Raw genomic sequence first — 19,490 nt, 5'->3', positions numbered from 1 at the left:
CTCTAGGAAGAGACTTTATGGCTAAAGACACATGCTTAGTTAATGTTAGTTAATGTTATGCTTCACACAGACAGAGTCTTTGCATGCTAATTAACTCTCTTTTAACTGGGCACTATTCTATACCGATACACACTGTATCCTACACCAATCACACACATACACTCCAATTTGACCTTTAACAGAGCCACACTCGCCATTTTGAATGAACTTTCTTTGTCTAATGCCATGCTGCATATCTGGCTCAGCCACCATTTTGAGTTAGTTCCTTTTGTTTAACATCATGTGACCATTTTGAATCCAATCAGCCATTTTGGATCACCCCCCACAGTGGATAACATGCCAACCTCATCTATGTAGAAGTCCAAATCCTTCAACCTACTAGCTATTGATGGTAATTTTGGTTATAGTCATCAATTTAATTATTAATCAGAGTTCCAAATTGATAGTTTAGTATAATTTATGAGACTGAATCGATTCATTGGCTATCTCATCATATTTCCCTTTATGCAGATGACGTTTTATTGTACCTCTCGGATGTAGCTAACTCTGTACCTCATGTTCTGAAGCTCTTCCACAAGTTTGGCGATACTTATGCCACTATACAAGATGAGTATAAACCTTGATCTAGTTCTTATTAAAGTCAAGAAAAATCTTAACAGTTGGTCTGTTTTAGATCCTGGTCTCCATGGTAATGCATGCACTCTTGTCTGGGTCCACACCTTTCACTTTTTCACAGTGAACAAACAACAAACAAGGAATTCATGTGTTAGGTGATGTTTGTAACCATCAAGGTCTTCGCTCTTTCCAAGATTTGAAGGAGTACTATTCTCTTCCAGGCTCATCATGTTTTTTTTATCTTAAGCTTTTACGCTGGACCACAGATTTAGATTAAAACTGGTTGACAGTGACTTATGCACTAAATGTCCTGGCTCTGTTAGAGGAGACTACTTACATATGTTCTGGTATTGTTCTACTATTAAACCTTTTTGGGAATATATCAATAAGACTGAATTATCATTGATAAAGCCCTTACCAGCTGCCCTGCTCTTTATCTTATTGGGAACAATCCGAATATATTGTTATTGTTTCAGGAGAAACAGATAACATTAGCTGCCTCAACTACTGCTAAGAAAACCATTATTTAGAATTGGTTTGAGTCCACTATTGTCATGAAGAAAACCTGGCTAATGTTTTTTTCAGATGTTTGTTTACTTAGAGGTCCACTGACAGAATTAAAAGGGCGAGAGTTGATTCTATGATTAATTGGGCTAAAGCTATCGAGCTCATCCAGGGGCTTATCTAAACCCAATCTTTAGCCTTGCCTTGACCTCATTTCCTTTCACACAACCCTTTCTATTTAGTACTATGGGTCTTATACATGGACATGTATGTGTATGTTTATATGTGTATGTTTGTAACTAGCATATATTATTTGGTTACTGTGGATTTACTATTGTATGATGTTGTGTTTAGGGTGTTTTGTTTATTTGTGCATTTACATTGACTCGTTATTGTCATTATTTTTGTGTATTATTATTCTTTGTCTACATTTTGTTCTTTTCCTTTTTTTGCATTATTTATGTATTTATTTACACTTATCATCATTATTATTATTTTATTATATTATAATATTATTATTATAATATAGATATTTTTTTTCCTCTTGTATTTTTTTCATTCCTGCTGACTAGCTCCTGTACCCAGAGTGGAGTTCCCTAATTGCTTGGTGAGCTACAATTTAGTTTCTCTCAATAAACAATTCTTCACAAAAAAGAAAAGAGAGGAAGAGGCAATTCAAGGACAATCCATCGCCATTGCCGCAGTTCTCCAACTCCATCGCCTCAGGACAACTCCAGCCTCCCACCATCGTCCCGACTACTCCGGCATCACGTAGCCAGCATCACCATGCTCCAGCAGGGTCCTTCGACAACCAGCCTTCATCAAAACTTTTCGACTGGACTGTAGCCACTCTACAAAAAATGCTAAAAGATAAAGGAATTCCTTTTCACAGAACAGACAACAAAGCACAGCTTTTCAACACTCTCATGTCAGCCTGTCATGCCCACTGTTCCATCAACACCAGATCTCTTCCGGTTTACGTCATCACGCACACCCCAACAACACGCTGTGCTTTTAGCGTCCCTGTTAAAGGGACAGTTCACCTATATCCTCCAGCTCAAACAACACTACACGATTAATTACTTCCAATGGAGCAACCAACACTGGGATTCCGGGGCCCTCCACCTACCATCAGGTTTTTCAACACCAGCACCAGCAATCTACGTTATCCAGGGCAAATGACACCGTGACATCAGCGCCCCCTGCCATCCAGCTCCTGCAATCACATCAGCCAGCCTTAGCAGGGGGACCTGGCACCAGGATGCCAGAGCCTCCTGCTGCCCACTTCCAACAACCACTGCAGCTTGCTCTAGCCAGGGCTCCTGGATGCCAAGCTTTCCTCCACAGCCCTCTCAGCAGCAAGTTCCTTCCATACTTAACTCCGGTCTTCCCTCTCAATTCATTCCAGCCCAGCAGGCAACCATCAACTTCACACTGTCTACAGCTAATCCTCCCATTCGTCATCCTAACTCTTTCATCTTCCATCCTTCTCCAGTTTCCACCAGTCTACGCAAACAGATCATAGATGGTAATTACACAGATCTTGCTCTCCTTATCATGCCTTCCCTTCATCAACCACCTGTTGAAAGATTCCTTGAAGGACACGAAGGGTACCTCTACCCGAAAGTGAGAACACCCACCCATTCCAGAGAGCTTATGAGTTTGCTTATGCTTTCTCTCTCTTCGGAGACATAATTGTTCGTAATTTCCCACCGCCGGCAGGAAATGTTTATATGGCCGTTATCCTTAATCTGGCCCTCCGTTTTGGAGGCAGTGGTTTCTACCAATATTACATCCACTTTGCCCCCGAAGCTGCAGCCTGTCTTCAGCAGTTCAATGAGGACACTGGGGCACACTTGACAATGAAATTTATTGCAGCATCTTCGCTGCCTATGCAGCCCTACCATGCTCCCTATGTGGTACCCGTCTCACCCAGCCTCTTCCTACTCCATTCCTGCCCACGCTAAGTCACATCAAGCCTAAACAAGAGCTTCGGTTTTCTCTCGCTTATCATCAGCGGCCCCACCAGCATCCACACCTCCAAAGCAGGCATCAGCGGTATCTGTCATCTTCCACATAACCAACGGCATAGGAAAAAAAAGGCAGCCCCATCATGCACCAAGGAGGTTGCCCTATATGCTATAACTGCAACGATGCCGGATGCACCATGTCCCAGTGCCGCTTCCTCTACGTCTGCTCCTTCTGCAGCAGAGGCCACGCCTACCCTGCGTGCCCTTACAACCCCACTTCACAAAAGGTAGGTAAGCACCCATCAATGCCCATTAACATTCGAGCCTTACCAGTACTTCAAAACCACCCTGATCCAGCTTTCGTCCAGTTCCTCATCAAGGGATTTCCACCCTGGAATTTCTGCACAACCATCCATCTTTCTTCAATGCAAAAATCTCCAGTCTGCCATAAACAAGCCAGAGTCCACTGACCGGCTGCTCACCCATACAACATTCATCAGTACACCAGCGCCACTCCTTCTGCCGGTTTTGGGGGTTTCTACAACGGAAGATGGTTGGCAGCAGAATGGCCCCTGGAACTTGCAAGTGAATGCCAGGTTGCTTCCTCCACTCTCTTTGGAATCTACCACTTAATAACCACAGCTGTTCTGTGGGGCCATGAATGGTCCTGCAAGTCCATCCTTATATACTCCGACAACCTCCGAGTCGTAGACAAAATCAACAAAGGTCGCTCCAATGCCCCATCCATCATGCAAGAGTTTCCACTACTTTCACAACCAGTTCAACATAACCTTCCCGTCTTCTGACCTGTTTCGTTACCTATGCCCATTCCGTGATGGCCATCCAAACACATACCATCAAAGGTTATCTTAGCAGCATTAGCTTCTTCTCTAAACTCCTAACTGGCAGCCCAGTCCTGGCCTCCAGTCATCCACAGATAACTTCACTTCTCAGAGCACTTCTATGCCAAGAGCCAGCTCAAAATACTTGCAGCCTTTCTCTTACTGCAGACTTGCTTTCAATCTGCATCTACACCATCTGCTCTGGATACAGCATTCTTTATGTTGCTCGAACTTTAGAAGCCATGTTCTTGCTTGCTTTTTTTGGTTTCCTCAGATGCTCCGAATTCACTGTTTACTACCGTTTTCTACCCTTTACTGTGACCCACGCAACACTAAACCTAAACTAAATTATAACTCATTCGAAAGCCTTGTTCTTAGTCTTTCACACCCAACCTAGAAAACACGACAGCCAATTGTATTTGTTATAGTGTACCACGCTCCTGGTTCTTATTCTGAATTTTTATCTGAATTCTCAGAGATTTTATCAAGTTTAGTCCTTAAAACAGATAAAGTAATTATTGGAGGTAATTTTAATATTCATGTGAACGTTGGTAATGATAGCCTTAGTGCTGCGTTTATCTCATTATTAGATTTTATTGGCTTCTGTCAGCGTGCACATAAACTCACTCACTGTTTTAACCACACCCTCAACCTTGTTCTGATATATGGCATTGAAATTGAACACTTAATAGTCGTTCCATAGAATTCTTCTTTATTGGACCATTATTTAAAAACTTTTGAACTCCTATTACTGGACTACGCACCATTAGGGAAAAACTCCTACACTAGATTTCTATCTAATAGTGCTGTAGCTAAATTTAAGGAAGTCATTCCATCTGTATTTAATTCAATGCCATGTCTTAATATAACTGCTAATTTCAGTCCCTTCCAAATTGATCATCTTGATAGTGCTGCAGGCTCACTGCGAATGACACTCAACTCTAATGCCTCTCTAAAAAAGAAGATAATAAAACAAAGAAGGTTAACTCCATGGTATAACCCCCAAACCCTCAACCAGCAATGATTTATCCTTAAAGATAGGAACCCTAGAAACAGCTGTAAAACCTGATATATATTTAGACTGCTTTTCTCCTATAGACCTTCTTTAACCAACTTCAACGATTTCTTAATCTAAGTCATCAACCTGTCTCTTAGACCCCATCCCAACTAGGCTGCTTAAAGAAGTTTTACCCTTAATTAGCACTTATTTACTAGATATGATCAGCTGTAATTAAACCTCTTTCCACTTTTGATCCTGGAGTTTTAGCCAACTATAGACCTACAGCATATCTAACCATGCCTTTCTCTCTAAGATCCTTGAGAAAGCAGTCGGCAATCAGTTGTGTGACTTGTGTGACTTTCTACATATAAATAGTTTACTTGAGGATTTTCAGCCCTTCTAATTACATCAGACAATGGACTTGTCTCTGTACTTGTCTTGTTAGATCTTAGTGCTGTATTTGACACCACTGACCATCACATCCTATTACAGAGAGTGGAACATTATTTGGCATTAAAGGAATCGCACTAAGCTGGTTCAAATCCTATCTATCAGATCAATCTCAGTTTGTACATGTTAACAATGAATCCTGCATGCACGCCAAAGTTAGTCACATAGTTCCGCAAGGTTCTGTGCTTGGACCAATTCTGTTCACCTTATATATGCTTTGTTTAGGCAATATTATTAGGAAACACTCCATAAACTTTCATTGTTGTGCAGATGATAGCCAATTATATCTATCGATCAAGCCAGATGAAACTAATCAGTTAGCTAAACTTCAAGCATGCCTTAAGGACATAAAAACCTGGATGACCTGCAATTTTGTGATGTTAAACTCTGACAAAACTGAAACTGTTATTGTACTTGGCCCCAAACACCTCCAAGACACACTATCTAAAGATATAGTTACTCTAGATGGCATTGCCCTGGCCTCCAGCACGACTATAATGAACCTAAATAGAGTTATCTTTGATCAGGATTTGTCCTTTAACTCCCACAAGAAACAAATTTCAAGGACTGCCTTTTTTCACCTACATAACATTGCAAAAATCAGGCACATCTTGTCTCAAAATGATGCAGAAAAACTAGTCCATGCATTTGTTACTAATAGGCTGGAATATTGTAATTCCTTATTATCAGGCTGCCCGAATAAGTCCCTTAAGACTCAGTTGATTCAGAATGCTGTGGCACGTGTACTGGCAAGAACTAGGAAAAGAGATCATACTTCTCCAATATTAGCTTCTCTGCACTGGCTCCCTGTAAAATCCATTGCTAACCAAGATCTCATTACTTAGCTTAGACTTCTTCACTTCACTTCATCCACCTCCATGTCAAAATGACCTCTGTTATCCTGTGTTCTTACTGGTTGCCATGGTGATGCTATTTAAAAGCTCAAGATAGCTGGATATTTTGGCTAACTAGAGTGATGCAGAGAGAGAAAACAACAACAGCAAAACAAACCTTAAAAAAGGTTTTAAAGCGAGAACACTAGAAATGTCTTTTTAAGTAGGTGGTTCACAACAGAACAAACACTGAAGGCATAAAATACTTTAACGTGACGGTGCCTGCACAACTTGTGACTGTTCACTCCGTCATCTTGAAACGCCTTCTCTACCTGCCCCATTCCTAATTCCTTATCCTGTGGATTCTCGGCTACTTCTGTTTGGATTTGCTGCCTTTTCCTCTAAGCCTTTGTTTCATCATTTTACCATTAATACAGTATCACTGAACTGTTCCTGTCTGCCTGATTGTCTGCATTTGGGTCCTTTTCCTTGCTGCCTTGTACACACCCTGTGACAATCTATTTCATTTAGCCGATATTAGAAACAACAAATTTAATCTGTCCAGTCAGTAATGGAGGAAGTTTGATTAATTACATAGTCAATGTGGAATTGATCAGTGTTATACTGGTTATATCTGAGCTCTTAAACTTAACCTGAACTGACTTCAATGAGACACTTCGATTTGACTGTAGTAGTAATAACAATAATAGTAGTTGTATTGTAGTAGCAATAGTAACAGCATAGCCAGATTAACCTGTTAATTGGCATTTAACCTGACCCAGGGCAAAAATGTGCCCTTTGTTCATTATGTATGTAACCTGTTGACTTCAAGTTTCCATCAAGTCGAGTGCTTTTTAATGTTTTTTAGGAAGTATGTAAGCACAATATAAACTGTAAAATAATTATGGTCTTAAAACTTGATTTTGACATTACCTCTCTAATAGACAGGGCTACAACAATATAAAACAATGCAGCACCACAATAGCTGATATTGTACTTTACCAATTGACACAAAATGACTGTCTACTTTGTGTGTTTGGAAATCCAGCTTTGAGTAAGAGTAGTTGTAATCGTATGTCAAGCTACTGATTGTATGCCCTTAGTATCAGTTACTTTTCTGTCTGTTGGATGGTCTATCATTCTGTCTGTCTGTCTGCCTGACTCCCACCCTGAAGTTTAGTTATGGCAATAGCATTAGTTGTAGTGGTGGTAGTTATATAAGTAGTAGTAGTTATATAATTTATATTGTACCCAAATGTACTCAAATGCTCTAATACAAAGATGTTGATGACCTAATATCACCTGTGTTTGTCTTTTTTTGTCTACAGTCCTAAAGTTCAACTAATGTCATACCTCTCTGCTGACTTTCTCTCTCAGTAATGTTTCCATGTTGTTGTAGCTTTGCTTCCACCTGTGTTTTTCCATTCTTATCTGCCCTCCCCACTTTTCCATGGCTCTCTCTCTCTCGCTGTCCATTAGCTGTTCCATCTGTTTTTGCCTTCAGTTCCCAAAGCCTTCCTCTTCTCATTCTTTCTTTTATTCTTGTGCACTGCTGCAGTGCACACGTAGTTTGAGAGATTAACCAAATATATCAAACATGAATATATCAACATGAAATTCTTCCCACAGCTACAAATCAATTCCCCAAAATACATGCATTTGACTAAATTCAGAGGTGAAACACACTGATGGGCTATATCCACACTACTTCTACTACTACTACTGAAATGTTGGTATTGGACATATTTTATGAGGTGTAGAATCATCCAATATGAATGTAATTCTTAGCTTACTGGGCTGGTCAAGAGTGAAATATCTTGACAAATACTGGATGGATTGCCATGAAATTTTGTACAAACATTCATGGTCTCCAGAGAATGAATCCTACTGACTTTGGTGATTCCCTGACTTTTCTTCTAGTGTCACCAGGGGGCAAGTTTTTGCTTATCCAGTAAATATTTTGACATGTAGAACATTTGTTACGGCTGTGACAGTTTGTCTGCATTCCCTAAGTGTTTCCAGCCATTATTCCCCTGCCCTGTGTCTCCTGTCTGTGTGTGTGTGTGTGTGTGTGTGTGTGTGTGTGTGTGTGTGTCTCTGTGGGCGCAGCTGCTCCTCCTGTCTACCTCCACTGACTCCAATGCTCCCACTCACCTGATACTCATCCTCCAATCACGCCACTCAGCCAACACACCTGCCTCCAATCAGCCCATCCTCTGCAGTATTTCTACCCCAGCTTCTCAGCCACTCATCCCCACTCAACCCTCTTGGTAGTTACCAGTCGGCCGACTCTTGCTCATGCTGAAACTCTTTGTCTGTTTGCTCCGTGTTTGCTTGCATCTGCTAACGTGTGTTTCTTTGTGCCTCAGGATCCTGCTCTCAGCTTCTGCCAGCCACACTCTTCTCAGTCACGGCATCTCCACTGCCATTCTGCCTGCTCTGGATCTCAAACCCCAGCTAACTCCCTCAGCCTTCTTCCCTTTATTCAATAAATCCTTTTATTACATTCAACATCCTTGTCTGACTCCTGCGTGTGAGTCCAGCCCTGTTTATAATGTAACAGGATTGGCACAAAATTTGGTAGACATTAATGATCAGCAAGGGAATTAATTGTAAAAATGTCAGTGATCCCCTGACCTTTCATCTAGCGCCATCATCAGGTCTATTCAATTCGTCCAGTACTTGGTTTATGACCAAATACCTGCAAAACTAATGGCTGTCAGCCTGAATTGTATTTGGTGTTTAGTGCTAATTTCTGTATACTTTTAGTCTTTCTAAAAATGTAATAAGGACAATACTGTCCCCTGCTTAGATTCCTGGAAATAGGAGATTTTTAGGCTTAAAAAGCTTGTGTGTAGGAAGATTAAAATACCACTGGTGGCTCTGGTCAGTAAGTTTATTATAGTACAAACTCCCTTATCAAAGTTGACAGAGAACACACACCAGACCAGGAATGATCATGTCAAGTCTAGGTCAGGAAGTGGGAGGGCAAGAAAGAGAGGGAGAGATGGGGTTGACAAGGCTGCAGGAGGGTGTGTTGACCGCCCATGTTTTGGATTGGCTGAGAGGCCGCAGCAGAATTTAGAACAAGTGGAACAGCATGTGCTGCTTTCCAAAACACACACACACACACACACACACACACACACACACACACACACACACACAGAAGAGCATGTACTCATAATCACAGGTACACAACTCACAAAGCAGTCAAAACCACTCACCCAATGTGTTTGGAACATGAATACTGAACTTTATGGTTGTAGATAGGCGCAGTGGACTCAAAGAGTAAATCCACAGTAAATCACAGAAGTCAGAAAATTGCTGCTCTGCTTTTTTTAGGTTGAAATCTTCAAGCATTCTGGCCACATCCCAGTCTGTGATGTCACGACAGGTGTTTTGACCTTGACAAATGTCTATCAATGTACCATGTCGCTGTGACGTCTCAGGTTCAAGTCCAGACAGCAGGGACCTTTTGTCCTATGTACCTGCCCCCATGTTTCCTGTCACTCCAGATGATGTACATAGACTCCCTATCTGCAGTGCAGGATATGGCCTCATTTAGTTCGACATTGCGACACTAAATATCTTATATTATTGTTCTGAGTTTCATCAGCATCAATTATAAATTGTCAAAGAGAACTGAAAGTAAATGTAGGTTCTTAGGCTATCATCATACAACTATAAACAGGAAAACTGTAAAGAAGCTGCAAAGAAGCAGTTTACATTGTTAAAGCTACATTGATGATACTTTTTGGCCACTTGGGGGCATCACAACAAACTGTAAAAACATTTACATATACCTTTATAAACTTGTTATGGTGAACATGTTAGCAAACAGTTGTCTAGTTACACATCCAGAAGACACTTTTTAGTTTGTGGCCACCTGATGAATGTAAGTCCAATATTTAAAAAACTGGGCAGGCTCCATAAGGTCAATATGTGATATTGGCCAACACAGATAAAGTTGACTTGACATGTAAGCGATAATACACAACAAGGTGTCCAGATATAGAAATTAACGGATGAGGCAGAGGCAAAGAATGCCACAACACAAAGCAGTGTGGCATTTACTTTTCTCTCTCTTTTCCTTTTTTATATTCATATATCTGGACACCTCCTAGTGTATTATAACACATACTATGCTCATTTACCAGAGAAAACAAGGTAGGTTGTTTTCAAATCTTCATGCACTTTGTTTGTTGTGACTTTAACTCATGGTTAGTTGTGTTTCAGTGGGAGCTATTGTCTGGTAACTCAGCATTAAGTAAAAGTATTGTTGCAAAAGGATCTTGGAGTAGAACCGCTGCTCCTTTTGTAATGAAAGGAGTCAGTAGAGGTGCTTCAGCATCTGATCAGGATGTCTCCAGGCATGTCCAACTGTGAGGAGATCCCAGGGCAGACCAAGAAACCACTGGAGGGATTATATATCCCTTGGGGCCTGGGTACTTACTTACTTAATTGGTACTTAATTCATCTGACCTGTATTATAGTGTATTATATTTTTTGCTCAGTGCTTCTCTTCCTGTGTGCACTGACGTGACAGTGAGCTGCTGGAACAAAGAGTTTCCCGTCTGGGATCAATAAATATTTCTGATTCTGATTCTGAACTCCTCAGTATTCCTGAGGAGGAGCTGGTAGCTAGAGAGAGGGATGTCTGGGCTACTTTACCTAGCCCGCTGCCACTGCGACAAACAGGAAGTCAGTAATAAAAGTAGTTATTTGTAAGTGAGAGGAACTATTACTTACTTACTATGTAAGTAACTTTCCTCAGCACTGATTCAGTTCTGAATACATTTTTGACACTTCTCAGCTAGTTTGCAAATACAGTGTGTATGTGGGAGTGGGAATCGTACTGTGAGTGAGGTGAAGGTCAGGCAGATTCCTCCAAAGCCATTGAAGGAGACAGCGAGGAATATGAGGACAGACAGCACTGATGGAACACAAAATGAAGAATACCATGAGCTATAATGAAACTTTCAAGGTACATTCAGTTATTTTTTGTGGGTCTTTATTTTTCTACCTTTTGTTCATCATTCCCAACCAAAAGTGAGTGGTTATACTTTTTGACTGAATAGGAAAAAGTGTGTTTGCCACAACTATGGTAAATAGGGAACATCAAAGTTGATTCCAGGAAGGAAGGCTGCAAAACGTAACTTAATTTTTACAATAGACAGTTTCTGTATTTATCTTCCAAGTAACTTAAACTGGAGGCGTGTTTACAGCCTGTTTCATCATCTGTTTGCGTACTTTACTTCTCCGACTGGAGTATGTTGGAAAGATGTTGTAGTGAAGTTGGTGAGTAAAATGTTACCACAACTGATAGGAGTGATTGTAAAACTACAAAAATAAGACAGAAACTGTAATATGACAGATGTTTTCCTTTAAGTACTGTATCTCTGTGGCAAAACTGTGTTGTTGCAGTTCCGGGATTGGATCAAAGCAAGCATATGATGATTCAAGCTTTGACGTACTGATGTGTCGTCTTACCTTCTGGGTCATATGCAGCGGCAGCTATTATTGCACAGGAGGCTGCAAAACATGAACTGAAACATACACAGACACAGGACGTCAGAGGGGTTTAAATGTAATTTTCATTTAGTACGTTGAAAACTCTCATATTTAGATAAAAAGCAAATAATAAAAGGACTGTCTGTCATACCTGCCAATGAGCCTCAGTGGGCGTGGCCCGTATCTGTCCATCAAGATCCCCAGGGGTAAAGTGGCTGCACTCAAGAGGAACGAGCCAATGGTGAAGCCAAGATTCAATACCTCTTCCTGCTCCACACAGCTCCGCCACGTACCGCTCTCCATGGAAGTCACGTTGGTATCGATCGTCTCATTTTCTGGATAGGGTCATAGAAAAAAGTCAGGAGAGGGTAAACTGATGGAAGTAGAGAACCCAACAGGTGCTTAGGCTGCCAAAGCACTTCCTCACTGCACTGAGAAGACTAGACATTACAATGTATGAACCAAAATAAGCACAATATACTACTAACAGGTTAGGCCCTGATCACTCTGTGTAAAAGGGCAGAGGAGGCAAGAGGTGAAAATAATACTGTTTTGTTTCAGTTTGGACTGTGATTTGTTATCAGCAGACTGTAACTGCTGGGGAAAGAAATATTTAGTGACCACTCAACAAGTGGTTTTGTTTCAGTGATGCTTAAACCTCGACTCAATAAACAAACAAGCTGCTGGTGCAGACGCTGCTAAATGCTTTTCCAGGTTTGTGTGTCTTATGTGACGATTGATTCTATCTCTGTGAGAACGTGATGCCATATACGTAAATGCTATAGTAGTGATCTTTTTTCTTTTATCAAATGGAGCTTTTCCACACTGTATTTCATTGTTTATTTGAAGACCTACAATTAGTATTTAATTGTTACAATATCACTTGAACTACTTTCAACTGAAGAAATAGTCCCAGTGACAGCTGTTGACTTGTGTAGATTATCCTCAGTATATAGGACACTGTTTCTGGAAAGAGTCACTGCTGTTTTGAGTTTTTCAAAAACATTTTTTTAGTTCTGACAAACTCATACAAGAGGGAAAAAAAAGAAGTCCCCCTGGATCCTGGATGAAGAGAGGCAAGTGTTCGGAATCTGACAAGTCTACGTGTGGATGATAACTGTACAACTATTTGGATGGTGGTCTAACCAATGCAAAGGTGGGAGTACAAGCCGTCAGAGGTATCAAAACCTCAGCGCATTAATCCAAAATTATCTGATTACAGATACCACTAAGGATAAATATAAGTATTTTATTTATTTGAGTGAACTTTTCACTATATATACAACAAAAGACAACTTGTATAGGACAGATATAGAAATGCAACAGTGCTGGTCAACCCTGCCTTCTGCATTTGGCCACAAGTTCTCATCCACATCACTTTATGTCTCTGTGTCTCTCTTCCAATCCACCTGGAAAAGGATCTTTTTGCATGTCTGATCAATCCCTGGCAGTCTTCTGCAGACATGTCCAGACATCCAGCATTCATTGTGTCCAAGAGGGACATCTGATCATGTGGCTGGTGGTCATAAACATCATCCCATACAATTACAAAACGTTCTGGATTCCGACTCACCTGTCCCCTTTCCTCACCTGGTACAAGTCTTTCATAGAGGTCATCAAGGAATTAAAATAGGCGCTCAGTGTCCCAATTAGGAGTTTATGCATTTTTATATTTGTATTTCTTTGTAGATATAAATGTAGCAGATTGTAGCAAATTCCCAACAAGTCCTCCAACCCATGTGACTACATAGATTGTTTGTTCGTACTACAGACTGTATATAACAATGGATGGCGCCTCTCCTCTTCCTCCCACTGCACAAAAGTGAAGCCAAAATATCCCGGATACAGGAGTTGCCATCATGCACTTTTCACGTCATTTGGAGCCAGATTCTGCGCAGTAGTGATCAGATTTGGAGCTGCGGTAATCGAGGTCCCGCCCATACACCCGGCCGACTCAACCGCAAGCCGGCCTCAGTTGTCAATCATGACGTGACACCCCCTTTTTATAGCATGAAATAACTAATTAAAACCAAACCTATCAGAAAAATGAACACTTGAACATACATCAGCGTGATAAGAACGACCTAAAATGACAGAAACCATCTTTGGGAAAAATGTATTTGAGGTGTACTTTGAGTTTTTAGTTTGGTTCAAGTCCCATCTGCTAACATGGCTAACATCCATCCACCCCACCACCTCCATAAGTGGACTTTCTAACTCTTTATACAACGTTACCTGACTTCCAGGTTTGCCCCCGTCATGATTACCACGACCACTAGAGGTCACATCCTACTATAAACGTGAACATGGGTTGTAATAAGCTGCTTGCACAAACAACCTATGTGGACGTTTTTTCCAGGATTCTTTTTTGTATTCCATTCATATCTAAAACAAACAATATTAAGAATCAATTGTTGAATTGTCCCTCAGAGAAATCAGTCCTTGAATGAAGACTTAAAACATCCACCTCACTCACGTTCTCCTCAAAGAACCAAATGGTCAGAGCATGTCTTCACAAGTCACAGACACCAGAACGTTCAAGCGTCCTGTCTGTGGCACTGACTTTATTACACATACAGCATCACCAGAACTGCAGTCATAACAAACTGTATTTTAGTAAAACTGAAGCTTTGAAATGATCTGAGACATATCTGACTGTGGATGATTACTGCACTAGAGACAACCAGAAGAGCTGGTTGGATGGTAGTCTTACCAATACAAAGGTGGGAATAGAAGCCTTCGTTCTTCAGCATGATGAGCAGGGAGCCCCAGCCCAGCAGAACAGCAGAGAAGAGCAAGTTTTCTATAATGGCTGTGATAGCCATCCACCACCTCCTCCTGTATGCCTGGGCCAAGCTGGGAGCCATGACAGCTGGAGGCACGCAAGAACAGGAAACACATAAGAAGAAAACATTAGTCCACCAAACAGCAGGAAGCAAAGTTCTGCTAGGAACCACCAAGTAAAACAAATCCTTACTTAATTTTACCTTTACCTTAGTGTCACATTAGAGTTTACTTCACATAACATTTAGCTTTTTCACTTCTCTTGCACAGAGGTCATCTACAGCAGTGTTTTCAGAAGGCAATAATGCAAATGTGTAGTACATATGAGCCATACACCTAAAAGAAAAATATGGTTTATTATATCTTGGGTTTAATTTTCATAGTTTGGGCCATTAGTTTCTCATCGCTAAAAACCAACAGGTCCAACAGGGCAAACAACACGAGTTATGAGTCGTATGATCATACTGGTTGTAAATATGGTATGATTTACCGCCACATTCCCAGATCTCAGCATTTACTTTGGTGGGTACAATATCATCATGACCGCTAGAACTGATGGCCAGGGCTACAAAATTAAAACCCAAGTTGTAAAAAAACATAGTTTCCCTTTAAGTTGATATATAAAAGTTAGCTAACATTTTTAGGACATCTTACTGCCGCTGGAAACCTGGAAAATGTCATCAGTTGGGAATGTCTATTTGTGTCTATTCATTCAATGTTGTGAGCTGAATCCCGTAAATCCAAAACTCATGAAGTGAAGCAGCCCGGCTCTGGGTCTTAGGCCATTGTGGTCACTGCTGCAAATCACTGACATTAAAGGGCAGCTATCTCAGTATAAACAGTATTGCAAACCTCCATCATCTCGTAGTGTACATAGTGAAGTCAGTTTGTGAGCTGTTATGGAAGCTGAAAGGAAATGAGTAATAAGTATTAAGGAGGGGAAGGGAAGATGAGACCAAAGAGGGAGAAGTTTGACCCCACTTGACCTTCTACAGTAGCTGGAACTATCAAGTGTCATGCACTGATCTAACCCACGCACACACACACACACACACACAGAAACATTCAGGTTGAACTACAAATCAATGGACCCAGTGTTCTCCCGAGCAATGAGTGTGTAAATATTTGATGGACTGAATTTAAAACTTAAGTGAAGTGTGTGTGTGTGTGTGTGTGTGCAAAGCTTTAGAAAGCTGTGACTCAACCTGTATAAGGCACACTGGGAGTCCTACGGAAATAGCAGTGCTCTCTCTCTCAAACACACACGCACATACACAAATATCAGAACTGCAGGGGAAACGCTGTTCAGTTTGTGGTGAATTGTGATAGTCTTGGCATACAGAGACGTCATCCAGTGAGCTGTGTGTGTGTACTTGTGTTTGGAGTTTTGTTCCACTTACAGTTTCTGGTCTTACCTTCATAGCAGCCTCCCTGTTTTTTGTCATTTAGTCTCCCTTGCCCTGCCATCAAAGATGAAATGAAATCCCTTACTGTAATACTACAGTTTGAAAACCAAACACTTCCTGTAGTTGCTTCACAATAAAAGAATAAACAGCACTTCATACTGCACTCATAAAAACCTGACATGAGAACCAGGTGTGGATTTCCTTTGACTATAATTAATATTTATAACATTCAGCATGACACTCAGCAATGATTCTGACCCATAACATAAATCTAAGATAGTCATTTTGTGCGTGTAGTTCCCACTTAATTTTCTGTCAATCGACTAATTGATTAATAGACTAATAATTTCAAGTCTAGTTAATACTGATGCACCAATAATAGTTCAAACTGACGCATCAATACACAAGTAACATTTCACTGTTGTAGCTGGTCGAGGTGGATACTTTACATGCAGTTCAGTAGTCAAATCCAGTGGTTCCCATCCTAGGGGTCGGGCCCCTCCAAAGGGTTACAACATAAATCTGAGGGGTTGTGAGATAATTAATGGGACAGGAAAGAAGAATAAACTAAGTTCTGCCACACAAATTTGTATTCATTTTTTGAACTTTTCTCTAATCCAGGGAATTTTAAAGTCTGAGACTGTGGGCCTCCCCTCAGACAAAGCTTGGAAAAAGGCACCCCCTCACCCCCCCTTAGTTTACTCGCTTAGTTTCGCTAAATTCCTGGATGCCTATGGGATCATGATTATGTTATTTGATCCCATTGACACTCAACAATTGAGCCAAGCTAGTCTAATATTGCTTCCGACTACGCCAAATACATAAACAAAGGTCTGTCCTAAAGCATTTATTAGTTTCTGACTCAACAGTAAAATTCCCCAAAATTATAAGAGGCAGAAACGTCGAGCAGAACCAGACTCGGGGTGGGCGGCCATCCGCCGCTGCCGTGTTAGGTTTTGAGAGAGAGAGACAGAGATGGGGGGGTTAACCAAATCACACGCATTTAGGTTATTCTACTTGATCTCCTTTTGATAACTAATATAATAACTAACCTCCTGAGCCTTCCCTGAAACTGTTTGGAGCCCCCCTGGGGAAGCCCGCCACCGACTCTGAAAACCTCTGAAAACCATTGGATAATTTACCTCTTTGAACCTCGAACATTTAAATGAAGTTTGGAGGGGACGTCACTCCTTGGTGGAACTGCTATGTGTTTGTGTGTGTTTGTGTGTGCGTGTGTGTGTGTGTACACAATGCAAAACCAATGGAACAAAGTGTCCATGCTAGTGTAAATGAAATACCTCTGGACACAGACTCCAGCACACACACACTCTCACTGAACTGTATGACACTCCACAATGAACACAGCACCGTGTTTTGTGAGTCATAAGTTAATGCAGCAGTCTGAAATAGTTGATAAGTGCAATTGACATAAACATTGTACCAGCAGCTTTTTTTGTTGAATCATGGTGTCCATTAGCACATCAGCTAACATGTGGGTCCCACATGGTTTAATGAGGGGCTGCCATTTGGGTCCCAGTAAGGCAACCCCTATTTGGGAAAAAGAGGAAATGGAAAAAAACAACCCAAAAAAACCCCAAAACAAACAAGAAATTCACATTTAAATTTATATACTATCAAGGTGCTAGCCAATAATAAACGGGTCCATTGTTGCCTATAACTCCTATAAGTGAGACTTATGTAACTTTTGAAAGAGCAAATAACACAGTCTTTCTCCTACAAATGAGAAGATGAATTCATAAACAATAAAATGCACTTTTGCTCAGTTTTGCTTCTACAGCCTTCCTTGGTCTGGTGTGACCAGTAGCTTATGCTGACCATGTTAGCTAATGTTAGCTAACTTAAGTTAGGTATTACTGTAAAACAAACCCTCATTAGAGAGTCAGTCCTCTTTAAAGCCCCCCTCGGCCAAATCATGAGCCTTTATGGTGTAAGTGAACAAAACAAGGGACCCATGTCAGCGCTAATGGAAAATCACACACAGTGAACACCTTGGCCCAATCGTGACCACAGGCACACACTATATGGAGCTATACACACTTTTTTCTTTTTAAATCCCAGCCCATCACGTCACCTACAGTATGTGGGGCCCTCAAGGACACGCTGGCTGTAAGTTGTCAGTTATATCATTCAGCAATGGAGAATAGCAAAACGTACAGTATGTTTAACTCTGTGCAAATGTCCATCTTTATTACTTTAAATAGTCTTGGTACTTACAAAGATGTGTCATCCTTATTAGCACAGGCAAAATAAAAACAAATCATAATAGATCATTTACATTTACTAATACTTCTTCCAGTTATATTCCATCTCACAAATCATGTGTCTCCTTTAATGTTTATGGTTTCTGTTATGTGACTGCTTTAATATATACTATATGGCATCTCCATCATTCCATTTCATCACCATGTGTTATTTTACATCTCACACAGAGCAAATGTCATACATGTTGGACAATTTGACTCTGCCCAGTTAAAGTGTTCCTGCAGTTCCCTTGAACTTGAATGCACATCACAGCTGTTGAAGACTGACAGGAGAGGAAACGAACTGATCCTAATGCAGTTTTGACAACATAACCCTAACTCAGAAGCTCAGTCAGTGCCATTGAACGCTCACTGCAGGCTCTAAGAGGGAACACCTTCACATTTGCTTACATGTGGCAAAATGAGGAGGAAACAATCCTAACTATGCAACATGTTTAACGTCACTTACTTTATGAATTGTGCTCCTCCAGTAGATGAGCTGTATTTATATGGTGATGATTCAACACGTTCTCTTCACTGCTGCTTCTGTTTCCAACCAGGAGAAAGTTTGATTCTGTTTTAGTTGAATCTTTCTTTTTCTTTCTCTGTAGATTTAAAGTGTGATATCCTTCCCTCTGTGTGGCAGCTGTATTTATTGGCACAAGTGCACTCACATTGACTCTCTCTCTCTGTGTACAGTGTCTATAAATGGAGCTCAAGTCTTGCCTGCCCACCCCTCTGACCTTAACACACACACACACCACACACTTTTTTACTTTATTGCACCAGAAGCCTTGCTAAATTTGTCCAGACCTAATGTGTCTTATAATCTAGACACATTGTGTCTGATGGTTTGATAGAAATGATGTGAACATTGTTGCTGTCAGCTGATATCTCATCTCCACTTTTGGTGATTTTAATATTTAACCCCACAGTGTCATAAAACCATAAAAAACTATTTTTCTATTTTCTGTTTTCTATTCTAATGCTTTGGTTCTTGAAAAGCTGACAAGTTGGAGAACCAAGTTTTTCAGCTGACATCAGTGCCAGCGCTGATATCCTGGTAGCTTGCTCACTGGCCCCATCGTGTGGCCAGCTACAGTATGTCTCTAAACAGTTTTAGAAAAGAGTTTTATTTGACCTATTTTGATATTTGAGGTGTGGAAGGGACCTGTAGAGAGTAAAGTAGAGATAACAAATGTGAACCATTTCCAACATGTTTGATTCATCACACACGAACCTAAAACATTTGAACTGTGATGAAACTGCTCATATATGTACTCTGAATGGGTCCTTTCACTGCACTGTAAT

General features: G+C 40.7%; 1 protein-coding gene across 2 annotated transcripts in view; it reads right to left on the bottom strand.

The window, feature by feature from the left end:
- The window catches only part of slc43a1b (solute carrier family 43 member 1b), a 57,971-nt gene extending 39,102 nt beyond the window's left edge, over positions 1–18,869 (bottom strand). For both annotated transcript variants that reach the window (XM_044190404.1, XM_044190405.1), the window contains exons 1-5: positions 18,649–18,869; positions 14,442–14,600; positions 11,880–12,063; positions 11,708–11,763; positions 11,074–11,150 (exon numbers count right to left, since the gene is read on the bottom strand). In XM_044190404.1, the coding sequence (XP_044046339.1) occupies positions 11,074–11,150; positions 11,708–11,763; positions 11,880–12,063; positions 14,442–14,595 (471 nt within the window). In that variant the 5' untranslated portion in view covers positions 14,596–14,600; positions 18,649–18,869. The remainder of the gene's footprint in view (positions 1–11,073; positions 11,151–11,707; positions 11,764–11,879; positions 12,064–14,441; positions 14,601–18,648) is intronic.
- Positions 18,870–19,490: the final 621 nt, after the last annotated feature.

The sequence above is a fragment of the Siniperca chuatsi genome, linkage group LG3 (genome assembly GCF_020085105.1).
Source record: "Siniperca chuatsi isolate FFG_IHB_CAS linkage group LG3, ASM2008510v1, whole genome shotgun sequence".
Taxonomy (NCBI): Eukaryota; Metazoa; Chordata; class Actinopteri; order Centrarchiformes; family Sinipercidae; genus Siniperca; species Siniperca chuatsi.
Note: the sequence above shows the minus strand (reverse complement) of the source record. Positions and strands in the feature narration are given on the sequence as shown.